The following is an 18055-nucleotide window of genomic DNA, read 5'->3' on the forward strand; positions in this document are numbered from 1 at the left end:
AAATGTACTCGAGCCTTAAGAACATATAGTAATGGTAGTTAATTATTTTTAAGAATGCAATATATATTTATAAAAAATACCGGCTATCCAGAGAGCCTCTCAGATTTTCCTTTTCTTGTTTCTTGCCTTTACCACCAGATTTCCGTAAACCTCTGAAGTAAAAAAAAAAAAAGCTTTATAAAAATATTACCACCAAATGCAATGCCATATTTTAAAATGAGTTAAATTTTTGTTATGCATTAATACAAATTTAGTTCAGAACACATTCATAAAAGTCATTTAAAATACTACATACTGTGGAGCCCAATTTTTTTAGGATATCTTTCAGGAAATTTAAGATGCATTATTACATAAAGAAGCTACACAAGAATGAAGGAAAATATTTAATAAATCTCCTACAGACATGTACATGCTAAATATATAGATACAAGAACCAGTGCAGAGAAAAGTGGTTCAAAGGAAAAAAAAGTTGGATCAGGGCCCGTGTACTTCATTTCACAATGGCACATATTCCATCTGAGAACTCCTATGTTCCACAGCAACATTTACTCTATTTCCATGTATTTACTCTATTTTCATATATTCTTAATGTCACTTTGTGTGAACTCTGTTAATTACGTTCAAGGATTTTGTTTTCTTTTGGTTTTGTTTTTTCCCTATGCTCTCTGGAAAAATCATGGACGGGATGTTCAAGGAATCCATTTTGAAGCACTTTGAAGAGAGGAAAGTGATCAGGAATAGTCAACATCGATTCAACAAGGGAAAGTCATGACTGAACAACCTGAATGCCTTGTGTGACAAGGTAACTGGCTCTGTGGACATGGGGAAGGTGGTGGACGTGATGTACCTTGACTTAAGCAAAGTTTCTGACACAGTCTTCCACAGTATTCTTGCCAGCAAGGTAAGGAAGAACGAGTTGGATAAATGGTGCATAGAAAGCCTGGCTAGATTGTTGGGTTCAACAGGTAATGATCAATGGCTCAATGTCTGGTTGGCAATCAGTATCAAGCAGAATACCCCAAATGTTGGTTCTAGGGCCGGTTTTGTTCAACATCTTTATTAATGACCTAGATGAGGGATGGACTGCACCCTCAGCAAGTTCACAGATGACACTATGCTAGGAGGAGAGGTAGACACGTTGGAGGATAGGGACAGGGTCCAGACTTACCTAGACAAATTGGAGGATTGGGCCCAAAGTAATCTGATGAGATTTCACAAAGAAAGTTCAAAGTCCTGCACTTGAGACAGAAGAATCCCAAGCACTTCTAGAGGCTGGGGACCGACTGGCTAAGCAGCAGTTCAGCAGAAAAAGACTTAGGGATTACAGTGGATGAGAAGCTGGATATGAGTCAACAGTATGCCCTTGTAGCCAAGAAGGCTAACAGCATACTAGGGTGTATTAGGAGAAGGACTGCTAGCACATCTAGGGTATGTCTACACTACCCCGCTAGTTCGAACTAGCGGGGTAATGTAGGCATACCGCACTTGCAAATGAAGCCCGGGATTTGAATTTCCCGGGCTTCATTTGCATAAGCGGGGAGCCGCCATTTTTAAAACCCCGCTGGTTCGAACCCCGTACAGCGTGGCTACACGGGGCATGAACTAGGTAGTTCAAACTAGGCTTCCTAGTTCAAACTACCGTTACTCCTCGTGGAATGAGGAGTGACGGTAGTTCGAACTAGGAAGCCTAGTTCGAACTACCTAGTTCGTGCCCCGTGTAGCCGTGCTGCACGGGGTTCGAACCAGCGAGGTTTTAAAAATGGCGGCTCCCCGCTTATGCAAATGAAGCCCGGGAAATTCAAATCCCGGGCTTCATTTGCAAGTGCGGTATGCCTACATTACCCTCCTAGTTCGAACTAGGAGGGTAGTGTAGACATACCCCTAGATAAGTCACTATTCCCCTTTATTCAGTACATATGGAGTATTGTGCCCAAATATGGGCCCCCCCATTACAGAAAGGATGTAGAAGAAAGTTCAACGGAAGGCAACAAAAATTATTAGGAGGCAGGAGCACATGACATATGAGGAGAAGTTGAGGGATTTGGGCTTATTTAGTTTACAGAAGAGTGAGGGGGGAATTTAATATCAGCCTTTAACTACCTGCAGGGAGGTTCCAAGGAGGATAAAGAGAGACTGTTCTCGGTAGTGACAGATAATGAGGAGTAATGGTCTCAAGTTGCAGTGGGGAAGGTCTTGTTTTGATATTAGGAAAAACTATTTTACCAAGAGGGTACTGAAGCACTGGAATGGGTTACCCAATGAGGTGGTGGAATCTCTATCCCTAGAGGGTTTTAAGTCCCGTCTTGACAAAGCCCTGTCAGGGATGATTTAGTTGGGGTTGGTCCTGCTTTGGCAGGCAGTTGACTCGATGACCTCCCGAGGTCGGTTTCAACCCTATGATTCCAGACATTTGGCTTCATCCCCAGATTCCTGCTATGTTAGAGAGATGAGGAAGACACGCCATCATTTTATAAATGATCTGGGGAAAAGGGTAAACAATGAGGATACGTCTATACTTGCTCCCTAGTTCGAGCTAGGGATGCAAATGTAGCTGACTGAAATTGCTAATGAAGCAGAGATTTAAATATCCCGCTCTTCATTAGCATAATCTCGTCCATGCGCTATTCCGCTCACCAGCTGATTCGAACCAGGAAGTGCGCTCCGGGATGTGTTAGTTCGAATCAAACCTCTTGGTTCGAACTAACGTTACTCTTCATTTTGAGAAGGTCAATTACATTTGCATCCCTAGCTCAAACTAGGGAGCAAGTGTAGACGTATCCTGAAATGGCAAAATTTGCACATGATACTAAACTGCTCAGGATAGTTAAAACCAAAGCAGACTGTGAAGAGCTTCAAAAAGATCTCACCAAACTAAGTGATTGGGCAACAAAATGGCAAATGAAATGTAATGTTGATAAATGTAAATTCACAGTGGAAAAAATAGTCCCAACTATATATACACACAATATGATGGGGACTAATTTAGCTACAACTACTCGAGAGAGATCATGGAGTCACTGCGGATAGTTCTCTGAAAACATGCACTCAATGTGCAGCGGCAGTCAAAAAAGCAAACAGAATGTTAGGAATCGTTTAAAAGGGATAGAGAATAAGACAGAGAATATCTTATTGCCTCTATATAAAACCATGGTACACCCACATCATCCCACATGCTCTGAGAGGGGGAACAAGCAGCCCAGGAAACCACTCACCAGGAGGCCTTATCGCTGCTCCTATAGGCCAGAATCACACCCTCAGGCATTTCCCTCATGTCCAGGCCCCATAGCTCCACCCCCGACACACTCCTCTCCCAGCAAGACCCTGCACCCTCATTCGGCTCCTGCATCCTCCCTCCTACCCAGACCCCCTCATCCTCAGCCCTCTCCTGCACCCTAGCGCACAGCCAGGCCCCCACCTCCAGTCCACTCCTACACCTTACCTACCGCCCAGCTAGATCCCGTAACTCCACCCCCTCCTGCTCCCACTTTGTCATCATGGATGGCTGAGTAGTAGTCTTTGGAAAGGTCTGTGTTGAGCAGGGTGAGCCACGGGCCAAAAGGTAAAAGTAAAGTAAACCACTGATTTACAAAATATGGTAGCCTATCATAAGTACCATTTTAAACCCCTTATTAACAAAACAAACTCAAAATAGAAGTCTCTTACCCAAAATCTGGAAATCTTCTTTTGGCCTTTCCGGATGATATACCTTCATTTGTTTCTACTAGCTTGTCTTCATTTCTTTTGTCATCTATACGAAAAAAAAAAATCTGTGAACTTAACCACTTACTAAACCTATTTGTAAGCTTTGAGTGTATTTGTTAAGATGCACACCCAACCTAACCATAACAAACATTTCAAAAAACTCAAAGCACAAATTCACTGTCTAGTTAATTCACATCCATTGTACATCTACAGGAGTGGAAAACTAGTGTTAACTGAAAGGAATAGATCTTTCAACTTCCCATTTTAAAAAAACTGCAATTGCATCTTGTACTGTTTTACCTGATATAAAATCCTTAAATTCCTGCCATCTTGTTTTGATTCAAGTAGGTCTTAAAATTACATTCTGCAATGTATTCCAACGGAAATTAACAGAAACTTACATTTCCAAAGTTAAAAGAAAATCCACCGTTAAGGTTGTCTCACTATTCCTTCAGTCGGTATTCCTTTTTCCTCAAACTATTCTCACCTGTGTCCTTTCCTTAGATATCTTCAATCAGGTATTTACAATTATCAAAATGACATAACACAGTGAACACCCATCTCTGGTGGGTAAATATTAACACTTTGGATTAGGAATGTGGATTAGGAATATAAACAAAAACTTATAGGTTAATGCTATAGACTACACACATTCCCCACCCCGGCCAGTAAATTTTTTAGCAGGCTAGGCAACAGCCCGACTCAGTCCTGGCTCGCATCGGGTCCGGGACCTATCCCAGCCGCAGCTCTGCATTTAAAGTGTATTAGGAGCCAGGTGGAAAGGCAGACTGGCTCAGTTCCGGCTCGCACCTGGTCCGGGAGCTCAGTTCCCCTTTCCTCCTCCCCCCCAACAGGGGCTATTGCCACCCTGTTCTGCTGCCTGGGTATCAGAGGTAGGAGTGCAAGGCAACAGGCAGCTGGTCCGCAAGGGGAGCTGGTTTTTAAACTGTCTCCCCTCGCAGACCAGCTACCACCCTGCACCCCGCGCTACTGCCTCTGATACAGAGGTAGCAGCATGGAATTGGCAGGGGGCTCCTTGGAAGTGGGGCTGGAGCACACTGGCTGTCTGTTCCAGCTGTGGGATCTCCAGAATAGTCGACTAACCAATAAGAATTCATACGGTTAATCGACTATTCACTTAACCGACATTTAACATCCCTACTTTGGATTAGGGTTAAGCAAAAGAAAGGAGATATTTACACAATTATTTTGATGAATTAGCATATAGATATACTGGCATGAGATATTTCTTCTGTTTTCCTTTCATTCTGGTTATGCTATATTGCTATTTATCAGTAACTGTTTTTGATAAGTAGCATGGTTTAGCTCCTCCAAATAATCAACTCTATCATCTTAAATTTGTTTTGCTCAAGTCTTACTTTCCAGGGTGCACAAGAGAAAATGGCTTCAGAATGGTTTTGTCTCCTCCCAAAATATAAACTCCCAAGTCACATTGCTCTGTGTTGTCATATAAGCTGTACTAGGTACAAGGTACACTTCCCCTGCATGGCTTCCACACCCCTACTAATAGGTTGCTAACTGTCTAATTGTGCAAACCCAAAGATCCTTACCTCAACCCCCTTCCCTGAACCCCCTCACTCTATCAGTTCCTCTCCTTCCCCACCCTCACTCACTTTCACCTGGCTGGTGCAGAGAGTTGAGGTACAGGAAGGGGTGTAGGCTGTGGAAGGGATTTTGGGTGTTGGCTTTGAGCTGGGACAGGAGGCTGAGGTACAGAAGGCAGATGGGGGTTGGCACTTACCTCAAGCAGCTCCCAAAAGGACCAGCACATCCCTCTGGTAGCAGTTCTTAGGAGGGAAGGCCAGGAGATGGCTGCATGCTGCTGCCTGAGGCACCGCTCCTACAGCTCCAATTGGCTGCAGTTCCTGGCCAATGAGAGCTGTAGATTTGGCACTCTAGGGAAGGTCAGGATGCACTGTCACTTGTGCCCGCGCCCTTCCCCTCCCCCCGGGACTCAAGGAATGGTGCTGACCTCTTCCAGGAGTAGCACATAGTAGAAATCTTAATGTGTTTAAGTAATTGTGTAACCGCTGAAAAATTCAGCAGATGCATATAGGGCACCAGCATGTGCTCTTGCCTTGGACAGAAGCTGCTTCACAGCAGCCTCCCCTGGCCCTCCCCCCGCACTGCTGCCTCTGATAGAGGAAGTAGTGTGGGGGGTGGAGGAGCCAGGCAGTACCACAGAGACAGTGCTGGGGGAACCAGCTTTTAAGCTGGCTCCCCCAGCATCTGTTCCTGATCCCCACCCCTTGCTGCCACTGTTACAGAGGCTGCAAGGGGATGGAATGTGAGTAGTAGACTAGATTAACCGATAAGACTAGACTTATCAGTTAATCATATAGTCCACTCTCGCTTACATTCTTAGTGGTTACAGTTAAATTTAGAACCCACTCAGGAGTATGAATAGTTTGTTATTCTTTCCAATGTTTATTACCTTACATTTGTCATAAGTGAATTTTTTTTGCCTTCATTCTGTCCATTCCGATAGCATTGAAGGCCTCTCAAATTCCTCAATCTTCCTCTATTATTGACTAACCTAAGTAGCTAACTCCTGCAAAATTCATTATCTCACTGTTCACATCCTTTTCCAAATGTTTCACAGGATCATTTAAAAAAAAAAAAAAAAGAGAGAGAGAGAGAGCGCGTGACAAAGCAATGCCAATCCTAGTGGTTTGTCATGGAACAAGATCACCAGTTGGATCTTGTGACTGATCGATGAAATATTTTCTGCATCCAATATATAACTCCATTCAGAAGTTCTAAATCAATTGTCTTGGAAGCAAACAAAATTTTATGGTTAATTATCCAAATTGTTTTCCTCCTGGAATATCAAACAAAGCATCCAATATGCAAGGCACTGAACCAGAATTCCATTTTTTAAATTGGAACAAAGACGCATTTATTCCAAGAAGTGAAAATTCCAGCAAGTTTACAGTTTTTTCCGGTTAGTTTATGCACAGTCCTCAGGTACAACTTAGTAGGGCTGAGCTTTTCACCGTCAGAAGCTTTTTCAACTCAGATTGCCACTTTTCTTTGGCATACCATCCCCCCATAACCTCTTTTTCTCTTGGGATCTCCTTAGACTATTGTAAACCTTTATGTTTTCTTCCTTTGAACCCCTCTACTTATTGGAATCATTTATTTTAATAATTCAATATGTTTCTACTTGGCAATTAAATCATCTAGCTGGAGGTCTGAAACAACTGTGATTTCCATGAAAGAACTATACCACATTGTCATGAGGCAAAGTAGCTCTTATAAAAACTTCCGGATAAACACTGCACTCCACATTTCCCAAGAGATTGTACAGCTTACATTTTGTTCTAAACTCTCTTTCTAAGCAATGACTATGAAAAACTGAGTCCTTATGGCCTTGAAAATGTTACAGCCACCCATAGTCTGTATACAGTACAGAGAAAGGTAAAATACAATCAGCTGAGGATTAGTGATTTCTTTTCTTTTAAGACATGGAGTGGTTATTTTCATTCTAAGCATATTACCATCCTTGTATCCACCTTGAATTTCATCTGCATCCATGTCACAGTTCCCTAACATTTTTTAGAGCTTACATTACTCTGAGTAACATAGAAAACGTTACTGGCAAATTTTGCCACATCACTGTCAATCATCCAAATAAATACCATTTAGGTGCACCATATCAGAAATCTAATTCCATGTTGAATATTTAATTCTACCTTTTGTTTTCTAACGTTTCCCCTGAATAATTTCCAGGCAATGACAAAACTTTACCTTCATCTCATGACTTAGTTGCCTCTTGAGAAGCCCCAGCTAAGAGGAATCTTGGGGCCACAGGCCATGCCCCAAACGTGTGGTCTTGGATAGGAAGTGACTTGGAGTTCCTGGGCCAGGAACACAAGCGGGACAAAGAAGCAGTGTATCCCTCACCCCTTTGCCTGCTTACTCAACAACCTAACTACTAGGCTACACAGCTGCCAGAGACCAACCACAATACATAGTAAGTATATGCTATAAGACAACAATTCTTGTATAGTCAAGTGTACAAGAATTGTTGTCTTATAGCATATACTTAATACATATTGCGTAGCATTTCAGTGCTTCTACTCTAGAGATATGCTTAATCAATAGATTACAAAACAGCTGCTGTTGGCTGAAGATATAAAAACTACATTGTCCAAGCTATGCAATAAAGAGTGCAATCATTATCTGCCTTAACAGCCTGTTAACTGGTAGAAGAAATACTTGCCTTACAAAATGTTTAATCTGGTTCCCTTTTCAATTACTCTATGAGAAAAAGAACATATACTTCTCACATATTATGACTATTAATGACCGGCATGATTATAATCTGTCCAGCCTTCTCCCATTTTCTGCATCCTAAAATATGAAAGCATTAATATAGTAACTCACTAGAATTTTCATAACCTGCTATTTTGCTTGAACTTTCAGATCACCTTGGAAAAGGTCAGGCCATTGCTGAAACTTTGCAGGAGTTAATTTACATCAGCTAAATGAATAAGTCTAAGGTCATGGCCCAAGGAAATGATGGGCTAAACTTGTAGCATATGTTCAGATGATAAGTTTTCTAAAATATGTATTCTAATTCAAATAGAAATTATTTCAAGGAAGTTCTGTGTCCTCTACTATACAGTATGTCTAGATAATTACAGTGGTTTCTTCTGTCCTTGGAATCTTTGAGTCAAATAAGGATAGATAGTATCCTTGAAATGTATTACTACATTACCCACAGATTAGCTCTTTTGTATACCCAGACAACTGACATGGCTTCTTTATTACTTATGTGTAGACAGTATCTTAGACTTCTGGGAATTATACATTTGAATTAGGGATGTAAAATCCTGTTTAATTAGTTAACCGGTTAAAATTAACATTTAAACGGGGGATGGCAGCTGGGATGCAGCTAGGCTGGAGCAGTCCTCTGCCCAGGGTGGGCGCCATGGAACTAGAGCAGCTAGTCTCCACCAGTTAACCAATTAACCATTCACATCCCTAATTTGAATTTGGGCAAAACTGATTTAGACTCTCTCCCGCTGGAAATAGATAAATTGAGCTGTACTGTTTAATCTTCTATCTGCACTCTATATAGATGTTAAAGAACCCATGACACTTAAGAATAAGGGAATTCAATTTCAATAATCTTAGTCAAAACTTCCCCCTTCCCTACCTTATTAATATACAGCGTGATGTATGTCAGCTATCTTATTGCACTTGTCTACCCTAACAGGAAGCTTGCTATGTTTCAGTGGTGCTGTATGCACATGGCTTCTAAAGTGCTTTTGGATCTTTCAGAACAAGAAGCTTATCAAAGGACCCTGATAAGCTATTCTGTTATTGTAAAATTTGAAATCCTGTGATAGACTTTAAACAAGATAACGTTTGGCTATATATTTGAAAATGTGTAAGATGACAACGCATGTTCTAAGCAGACTGAACACGGGACAGAGCAAAAAATCCCACAACTCTGATAGACTCAAGCCTCAGCAAAACAATTTCTCTCTGTTTCTCTTTTTAGAAAACAAAAATGGAGAAATACCAACCTAATAGCACTGTGAGAGTCCAATTAATATTTGTAGAGCCACTATTTTTCATAGTATTAAACAAATTATTCATTTTCCACTTTAGATGCAGAATATTACACAGTAATTTATTAGCATGATTAGGGCCCTACTGAATTCATGATTCATTTTGGTCAATTTAACTGTCACAGGATTTAAAATTCATTAAGTTTAATGATTTCAGCTATTTAAATCTGAAATTTTACAGCATTTTTATTGTGGTGGTCCTGATTCAAAAAGGAGTAATGGAGAGTGGCACGGTAATGGGGGGCGGAGGGGGACAAATGGTAGTGCTATCACTATTACTCTGCTGCTGCAGGAAGCCTTGTTGCTGTCAGAGTTCAGTGGTTGGGAGTGGCATCTTCTGGCTGGAATCCCAGCTTTGAAGGCAGAGCAGCTGCCAGCAGCACCGCATAAGTAAGGGTGGCATGATATAGTGTTGCCACCATTACTTCTGCACTACTGCTGGCAGGACACTGCCTTCAGAGTTGGGCACCCTGCCAACAGTCACTATTCTCTGGCCACCCAGCTCTGAAGGCAGCATAGAAGCAAGGATGGCAATAGCATGACTCCCCTTAAAATAACCTTGCAACCCTCTTCCAACTTTTTTTTGGCTTAAAACCCCCAATTTAAGAAATGATGGTCCCAGGAAATCTATACCGTATAGAAAACTGAGTATAAGAGACCAAATGTCACAGTCAGTGATGCATTTCTCATGGCTATGAATTTTGTAGGTCCTTCAGCATGATTCTTATTTAGCATATATGTTAAATAAGAGTTTAATCTCCACAAAGAAAGCATGACTATTCTACTTGCCCATTAATCTATGTCAGGAAGCTTTCATTGACAAGTATGGGGCAGGGAGAGATATGGATCTAAGCCAAAAAGCTTCAGCATGTGTTTGAGGGTGGAATCCACCCCAAATTTATGAGGCCCTGACTTCCTCCATGTCCCTTCGTGCCATTCTGTAATATGTCTAACACCAACAACCTAATTTACTGCCTGCTGCTCTGACATAAGGGCCAGGGATATATGTTAGTTCCAAAAGTGCCTTTTGGGCATCAATGGGTATTAATTCAAGGAATAAGCAGTGACATTTTAAACAGCAGGCACAGTGTTGTATCAAGCATACAGTAAGCAGAGCTGTACCCTAGGTGTCTAAAGCAGAAATGTTATCTGACCTCATGCTCATGATGTGAACCCAAAGCATGATATGAACTGAACTCAGAGTATCATTTAAATTTATTTTTTGAAATTTTCAGAAGCTTATACATAACAAATAGAGAGGAATTTAGTCTGTGTATTTCTTCCAAACATCAGGTTCTAAATGGTACAGGTTGCAGTACAGGCAGTCCCCGACTTACGCGGATCCGACTTATGTCGGATCCGCACTTACGAACGGGGCTTTCTCGTTCCGAGAAAGCTGCTCCGGTGCCCCTGGTCTGCTGGAGACCGCCGCTGCTGCCGCTTCAATCTGGGTGCCTGTGGTCTGCTGGGGACCGTCCCCAGCAGACCACAGGCTCCCAGACTGAAGCCGCAGCCGCGGCGGGGTCCCTCCCTCTGAGGCTTTGCCAGAGCAAAGCCTCAGAGGCTCTGCTCCCCGTGTCCCTGGTCTGCTGCGGGGGGGGGGGGGGGGGCGCGCGCAGCTAGTGTGCTCCCCCCCCCCCAGCAGACCAGGCTTTTGTTTTGGACTCTGGGGCAGAGCAGCTGGGGCGCTGCCGATTGGTCCTGCAGCGCCCGCTCTGGGCACTACTGGACCAACCCGGCAGCACCCCAGCTGCTCTGCCCCAGGTCCTGATTCAGCCGCTGCTGGTCAGTTTCAGCAGCGGCTGAATCAGGACGCCTAGGGCAGAGCAGATGGGGTGCTGCTAGGTTGGTCCAGTAGCATCCAGGAGCGGCGCTACTGGAGCAACCCAGCAACACCCCAGCTGCTCTGCCCCAGGCGTCCCCAAGTCAGCTTCTGCTGAAACTGACCAGCGCTGACTACAGGAAGCCCCAGGCAGAGTTGCTCTGCCCCGGGCTTCCTGGAATCAGCTGCTGATCAGTTTCAGCAGCTGCTGACTTGGGGACGCCTGGGGTTCTTAAGTTGATTCTGTATCTAAGTCAGAACTGGCGGTCAGTTTCAGCAGTGTCTGAATCTGGATGCCAGTTCCGACTTACATACAGATTCAACTTAAGAACAAACCTACAGTCCCTATCTTGTACGTAACCCGGGGACTGCCTGTACTCACTTGTGTATTTGCTGTTATTGGCATTGTCTTTTCTGTAGTATTTTTAAGCTTTTTAGTCTATTATATTAAATGTAATACATTTTGCTTTCTGCAAAATACTGTGTCAGCTGTTTTTCTATAAGAAGGGAAGAGACATATATCAAAACATCAAATGAACTGTTTAATATTTAACCCATGAGAGCTAAGAGAACAGTTTGCTTCTCTGAGCTGTTTGTGCCTATGCAAAAGTAGTCGCTTAGAGTCAAAGCTAATTTAACTGAAATTGCATTTTGAATAGTTTATTTGAAAGAGATATTGAGTTGGACCCTTTTAGACACCTGGTTGCTGCCAGATGTATCAAGGAAGAGAAACTCACTTTCAGCTTTGCTTCAGGTATATGAGATACTGGAATGCTGGCACTTCAGCAGCAATGTAACATATATGGACTTTAGGAAGTATTGTCCCCCTCTGCACAGAAGCTGTCACTATTCAGTCATCTAAATCTAAACTTTGTTCCAAAAGAACATAACCCACAAAATCTTCATTTTGTAAATCTTTCTAAACCTTGCTACAGTATCGACTAGGTATCTTGAAAAATCACAGTAGTTCTACAGTGTTAAAATTTTTAACTAGTCTCATGGCATACAATTTTAACTAAGAATATATTTTACATGAGATTACATAGCTTCTTTTTTCCCCTAGACAGAGGATGCAAAAGCTATAATTGTTCAATAGTAATTTCTAAAATGGAGCAAAAATATTTTGATTAAAAGGCCTTCAAATAACCTTTATGACTTACCTTTGGGCTCTCTTCCTTTCCCTTTTGATTCTCTGTGCCTGACATTCTTAGCATACCCTTGAGGAGAACTGGGAGTTACATCATCACTTGGAGGAGAGTGAGTAGTACTTGTGCTGTTTTCATTGTTTGGTTTGTGTACTGGAGAAGAGTGAGCAGAAACAGAAGGACTTGACTCTAACAGACTCTCTGTGCTTTCCATATGTTCAGGCTTTTCAACCTTTTGATCTGCATCATTCAACTGGGATAAAGTTGGCTGTTCTGTTATTTCAGAAGACTTGATTTTATATACTGTACCAATTTCTCTATTGTGGATGGCATCCTCTGTATCATCATCCTGTAAATACATTTTTTAAAAAGGGTTATGGTAAATATAGTATGCAATTGTGCAGTTACAACTTTTATGGTAAACACCTTTTAAAAACACAGCATTACAAAAATAAGCCTTAAAACTTAATTTGCTAAAGAAATTACATTGACTGTTTCCTGTTAAAGACTTGAGTTTATTTTTCCATAAGGCACATGGAGATTAAATTTATATTACATAAAATCAATTATAATAAAAACAGCGGCTGACTATATTCCTTGAGCTTTTTATGACCTGAGCACATAACCAAACATACTAGGATATATGTGCATACAGACAACTAAACTATCTTAGCACACAGAGAGCAGTCAACATCAAACGTCAGATTTTATTAATCACTTTCAGTTATCAACATGAGATAATCTTTAACTTTCTCCACTTTCTACATCTTCAAAAACCAACATTTCCTCTTCATCTGAACCAATGAAACCCTCATAAATGCCTTGGTCGTCTTCTAAGAATGGTGATTTCATTAACTGTGTCATCTTCTTAAGCTTCTCCTAGGTCAAACTAAAATAATTCAAACTAAAATCATTCAACTCCTGCCATGTTACAAACTCCTGAATTCTTTAACTGGCTTCCCTCCTCATCTGCCTCCAGATTACATTTTCTCACCTCACCTTCAAGGCTTACTGAGAATGTTCTACTCACAACTCCAGTCTCAGTCTTTTCTATTTCCCCTCTCAGTTTCCTTGGTGAAGAAGCCCCCTTTCTGAAATCTGTAGCCTGTTCCATTTATCAGCCCATGGTCATCCCTTTAATCCTTATTGTTAGCAGTGCAGTGATAAATAATAAAATGTTTAGAAACTAGATATCCTCCAATGTCTATTAGAAAACTATAATGACACCCTCTTTTTTGTGGAATCAAGTGGCCTTCCCAAAGTGGGGAGAGATTTTATTTTAAACCACATTTTGGAAGATATAATGAATGGAGAATTAAACCTTAGTAAACAAACAAACATATTCCAAATTACCAGACTACTTGTTTAAATTTAATCACTTATATCAGGCCCATACCCAGGGAGGGGAAGGGATGTGTGTGCGAAGGGTGTGAAAGACTCCCCCAAGTAAGCATGCTCCAGCTAGCCAGGGGAAGGCAGGAGTGGTGCGCTGCCAGAGCCTCTAGCCAGTGGTGGAAGGCTGGAGCTGATTTCCCGGCTTACTTGGGGGGGGGGGACTATGAGGAGTGCATTCATACCCACATTTACAAAAAAAGGATCCCCCACAGAAATTCCTGTATATTCATGTTAACAGTTGCTTTTCACAAAAGATTGCCATTGAAGTTATGAATAGAGGGATCCGGTCTGCCAAGATTAGACCCTGGAGAGCCATCACTGCTATATTTATCTGTGCCTCCACAAGTATTGTTGACTGCAGCTCCCATTGACCATGGATTGCTTGTTCCCTGCCAATGGCAGGTGTGGGAAGCAGCGTCCCGGTCTGCGCTGCTTCCCACCTCTCCCATTGGCAAGCAACGGTGAACCATGGCCAACAGAACTGCAATCACCAGTACCTGTACAGGCACAGGAAAAGATAGCAGTGGCAGCCTGTCAGAGGCTAACCTTAATAAACCACCCGTGCACAGACAGTGAACTTTGATGGACTTGTTCAGTCAACCAAGCATGAGCATCTGTGATACTTCTGCTCTGAATAGGCTGAATATAAAGTAAGTCCAAGATTCTTGGTGTACTACATTTCCACAACAATACTCCTGTATTAAAAGTAACATTCATCACAATAGTATTTATACTTATTTTTTCACCCTTACCTACTTGATTATTGAAAATATTAAATACAAAATAAGAATCATAAGTTTTAGCTGATTTGACCTACATATTTCTAGCTGAATGGATTTATTGATTCTAACTGGAAGTCACAAAACAGAACTTAATGTCGGTCAGTATTTAAAATGGTGAATATAAATCAACACACAATGTACTGAATATATATTATACATAGATACTGATACCTGTAAATCTGAATTCTGCTGTCCAGTTCCCAGAGATTCTTTTAGCTTTGATCGAGAAGGTGGCTGACGTTTTACTTTCAGAGCAAGCTGAGCTCTTGCTTTGTGAGCACTAGTGTCTAATCTTGGGGTATCCCCCATAAAAGCATCAAAATCTGCAACAAACATAAAACGCAAGTTGTGCCAGGAAAAGTCTTCCAACAAACTAATCTTAGAAAAAGTCAAATATTTTTTATTACTTTCTATATACATCTTCAAAAATAAAAACAAAATTTCTCTCACCTTCTAATTTTTTACCATTATGACAATATCTCTATACATGAAGGGTTTGTCCCTATATCAGTCAGACACATGGCAAATAGGCTTTTTCAGTTCCTTTTCTTCCTACAGGGAAGGCATATTTCCTAATTCCCACCCTCCCACACAATAGCTGAGAATTTCCAAAACAGCAGAAAAACAAGTTAGCTTTCTCCAAGTTTCCCAAAAGGCCACCTTGCCTGAGTCTGATATCTGACAAGCAGCAAGAGATCGTGAAAACCTGAATCTGATTTGTCTGATTCTCTGACAGCTTCTGAGCAGGCAAGGTGGTTTTTCTGTAGTCAGATGTCCCTATTTCAACGATCTGAAGAATGGATTAACACATTATAAGTGACCTGAAAAACCCTCCTACCAAGAAGCTGGTAGTCTATCATCCAAGATTGATTTTTGCTCTCAGACACCTTCTGAGTGTCTTAGTGAGGAAGGAAACTAAGTAGCCTGTTCCTTGGGGGAAACACCATTAGGATTTTCCAAGGCATGAGAGAGTGGGGCAGGACAAAGGGCAGGGAAAGGAAAATTAGCATTTGGCCTAGTTCTCTCTTTTTCAGGAAGTCTCGCTAGGGTTGGAACACGAGATTTTCCTTTTGAGAGGCAGCACACAAGTCCCTAGAAACAACAAAAGAAAGGGATTAAGAGTCCCACTTCAGATTTTTCTTTGGAGCCCCAAATGAAGAAGAGATGAATAATCTAAAGTTAACCCAAGCAATGGCAGAAATATAAAGCAGGCCTAGGGAGAAGATAGACACACTGAGCAATAAGAACTCATTACATTTGTTGAACAGGATAGAGCTTTTTTGGCATCTCTCCCCTCCTGATTCTTCTGCTTCATAGCTGAAGCATGAGGTCTCAGGAAAATCTCTTGTGTTCCAAACCTACTGAGACTTCCTGAAAAAGGGAGAACTAGGCCAAATGATAATCTAAAGACTGCTCTGTTGCATAAAAAGGCCTCCGCCTGAGCTTACTTGATTTTTCACATGCATTTTCTGGAAAATACACTAACTGCAAGGTCTAAGGTTTTAAACTGAAACCCATTGTAACCTTTGTCAAACCTTGCAACTTGCTGAAATCTTTGTAAAACTTTGTAATCTTTATAACTCTCAGCCACCTTGCTTGTAACTTGCTCTAAACTGCATTCTCCTGAGTGAATGAAGAGGTGTGTGTGTTTTTGAAGTTTGCAGTGCTGAGGCTGGAGCACTTGGTGAAGAGTCAGAGACTGCTGCTTTGCTGGATAAAGGGAAGCCTGGGCATGCTCCCTGGTGAAGAGGTGGATGAGTCACAGGGGCCACTCAGACACAATAAAAGAAGAGGGAGCACATGTGAGACTCTCTCTTTTTCCTCTTCCTGAGAAGCACCTCTACAGCCAAGTGTCTTACCTGATCAGTCCCTCCCCCCTCCCCTGCCATGATCAGCAGACAGAGCCTCCAGAATCTACATGCCTTGGCTCCTTCTGCAACCCATATGCCTGTGTAAGAGTACGTCTAGACTACATGCTTCTGTCGCCAGAGGCATGTAGCTTAGGCTACCAGACATAGGAAAATGAAGCGGCGATTTAAATGAGGCATACCTGGGTGGTCGACAAATACCTTTGATGTCGACACCCGTGTGTCCAGACTATCGCGCTGAGCCGACAAACAGCTAATCAGCTGTTTGTCGGCTCAGCGCGGCAGCCATGTAAATTTAAATGAAGCGGCGATTATTTAAATCGCCGCTTCATTTTCCTATGTCTGGTAGCCTAATCTACATGCCTCTGGCGACAGAGGCATGTAGTCTAGATGTACCCTAAGTGTGTGAGTGCCTGAGGGCAGGAATGAATGTCTGTGAATGAGTGAATGAATGGAGGGGTGTGAGTGTGAGTGTGAGTGTGAGAGAGAGAGAGAGAGAGAGAGAGAGAGAGAGAGAGAGAGAGAGAGACAGACAGCTGGTTCCCTCTTTAGTTAAAACCTTTGGTGGCAGCTCTATTTTTGTAGTGCATATAATGGAGTGCTAATTCCTCAAATAATAAATCCATGCTAGTGTAACACTGGGTAGTCTCCAGTGGGAATTTTTTGTGGTAACACGTTCTACTGCAGCTGCTCCAAAAAGAAGCCTGCCTTTCACAGATAGTGTGGAGGGGGACTAAGCACAAATACTTCTAGCTCTGGATTGGCTGCTATCTCTTTGACAGGTATATTGGACATATGGCAAAAACGTAACTGTGGCAGATGCCATATGCATTGATATGCCACTAAGTGTTAAAAGTTAAACATTTCACCTATTGCAGTTTCTAACAAACCCTAAACAGCAGTCAATCAAGATGAAATTTGCACATCTTTATAAATAAAGCTGACCTCAAAATCATTTGCATTTGTTTTCAGAGGAGACCATCCAGGAAATTTGAAGGTATAAGCTGAGGGCAGCACACAGGAATAATACAGATGACAACTCAAACTATATAAAATATGAATGTACAGTAGACTTCCGATAATCCAGCACCTTTGTGCCGGATTATCAGATATGCCGGAGTATCGGGAGGTACTCCGGCGGGGGGCTGTGAGGGGTCTGTCAGATCCGCACTGCATCTGGGGGCTGGGCAGGGAATGGCCCAGCGAAGGGCAAACCCTCCGCCATTGTGCAGGAAGGCGGGGGAAGCCCCGCACCGCTGCTGAGAGTTTCTGGGAGGGGAGAGGAGAGAGCTCCCCACCCCCCAGACTTCAGTAGTTATCCCCGAGCAGGGGGGTAAGGGGCGACACTGCGGGACCAACCCGTCAGCACCCCAGTTGCTCTGTTCTGCAGCTTCCCCAAGTCCACCCCTCATTAGTTTCAGCAGCGGCAGACTTGGGGAAGCAGCGCAGAGCAGAGCAGCTGGGGTGCTGCCGGGTTGGTCCCACAGCGCCGCCCCTCATCCCCCTGCTCGGTGCCCGGCTGCACCCCAGCTGCTCTGCTCCACAGCTTCCCCAAGTCTGCCACTGGTCAGTTTCAGCAGTGCCAGCGGCAGACTTGGGGAAGCAGCTCGGAGCAGCTCCAATTGTCCGGCTGGCCGGAGCACTTCCGGGTTCCAGTTGGTGCCAGACTATCGGGAGAGCCAGTCCACTGGATGCCAGACAATTGGAATTTTACTGTATAAGAAGTATCTCCAATAGA

At 42.6% G+C, this 18055-nt stretch overlaps 1 protein-coding gene across 7 annotated transcripts in view; it reads right to left on the reverse strand.

The window, feature by feature from the left end:
• LOC102463966 (neurabin-1-like) overlaps nucleotides 1–18055 on the reverse strand; it is a 93161-nt gene that overhangs the window by 37224 nt on the left and 37882 nt on the right. For all 7 annotated transcript variants that reach the window (XM_075933637.2, XM_075933636.2, XM_075933635.2 and 4 more), the window contains exons 12-15: nucleotides 14621–14772; nucleotides 12288–12621; nucleotides 3664–3748; nucleotides 81–152 (exon numbers count right to left, since the gene is read on the reverse strand). In XM_075933637.2, the coding sequence (XP_075789752.2) occupies nucleotides 81–152; nucleotides 3664–3748; nucleotides 12288–12621; nucleotides 14621–14772 (643 nt within the window). The remainder of the gene's footprint in view (nucleotides 1–80; nucleotides 153–3663; nucleotides 3749–12287; nucleotides 12622–14620; nucleotides 14773–18055) is intronic.

The sequence above is a fragment of the Pelodiscus sinensis genome, chromosome 7 (genome assembly GCF_052426305.1).
Source record: "Pelodiscus sinensis isolate ZL-2025 chromosome 7, ASM5242630v1, whole genome shotgun sequence".
NCBI classification, from domain to species: Eukaryota; Metazoa; Chordata; order Testudines; family Trionychidae; genus Pelodiscus; species Pelodiscus sinensis.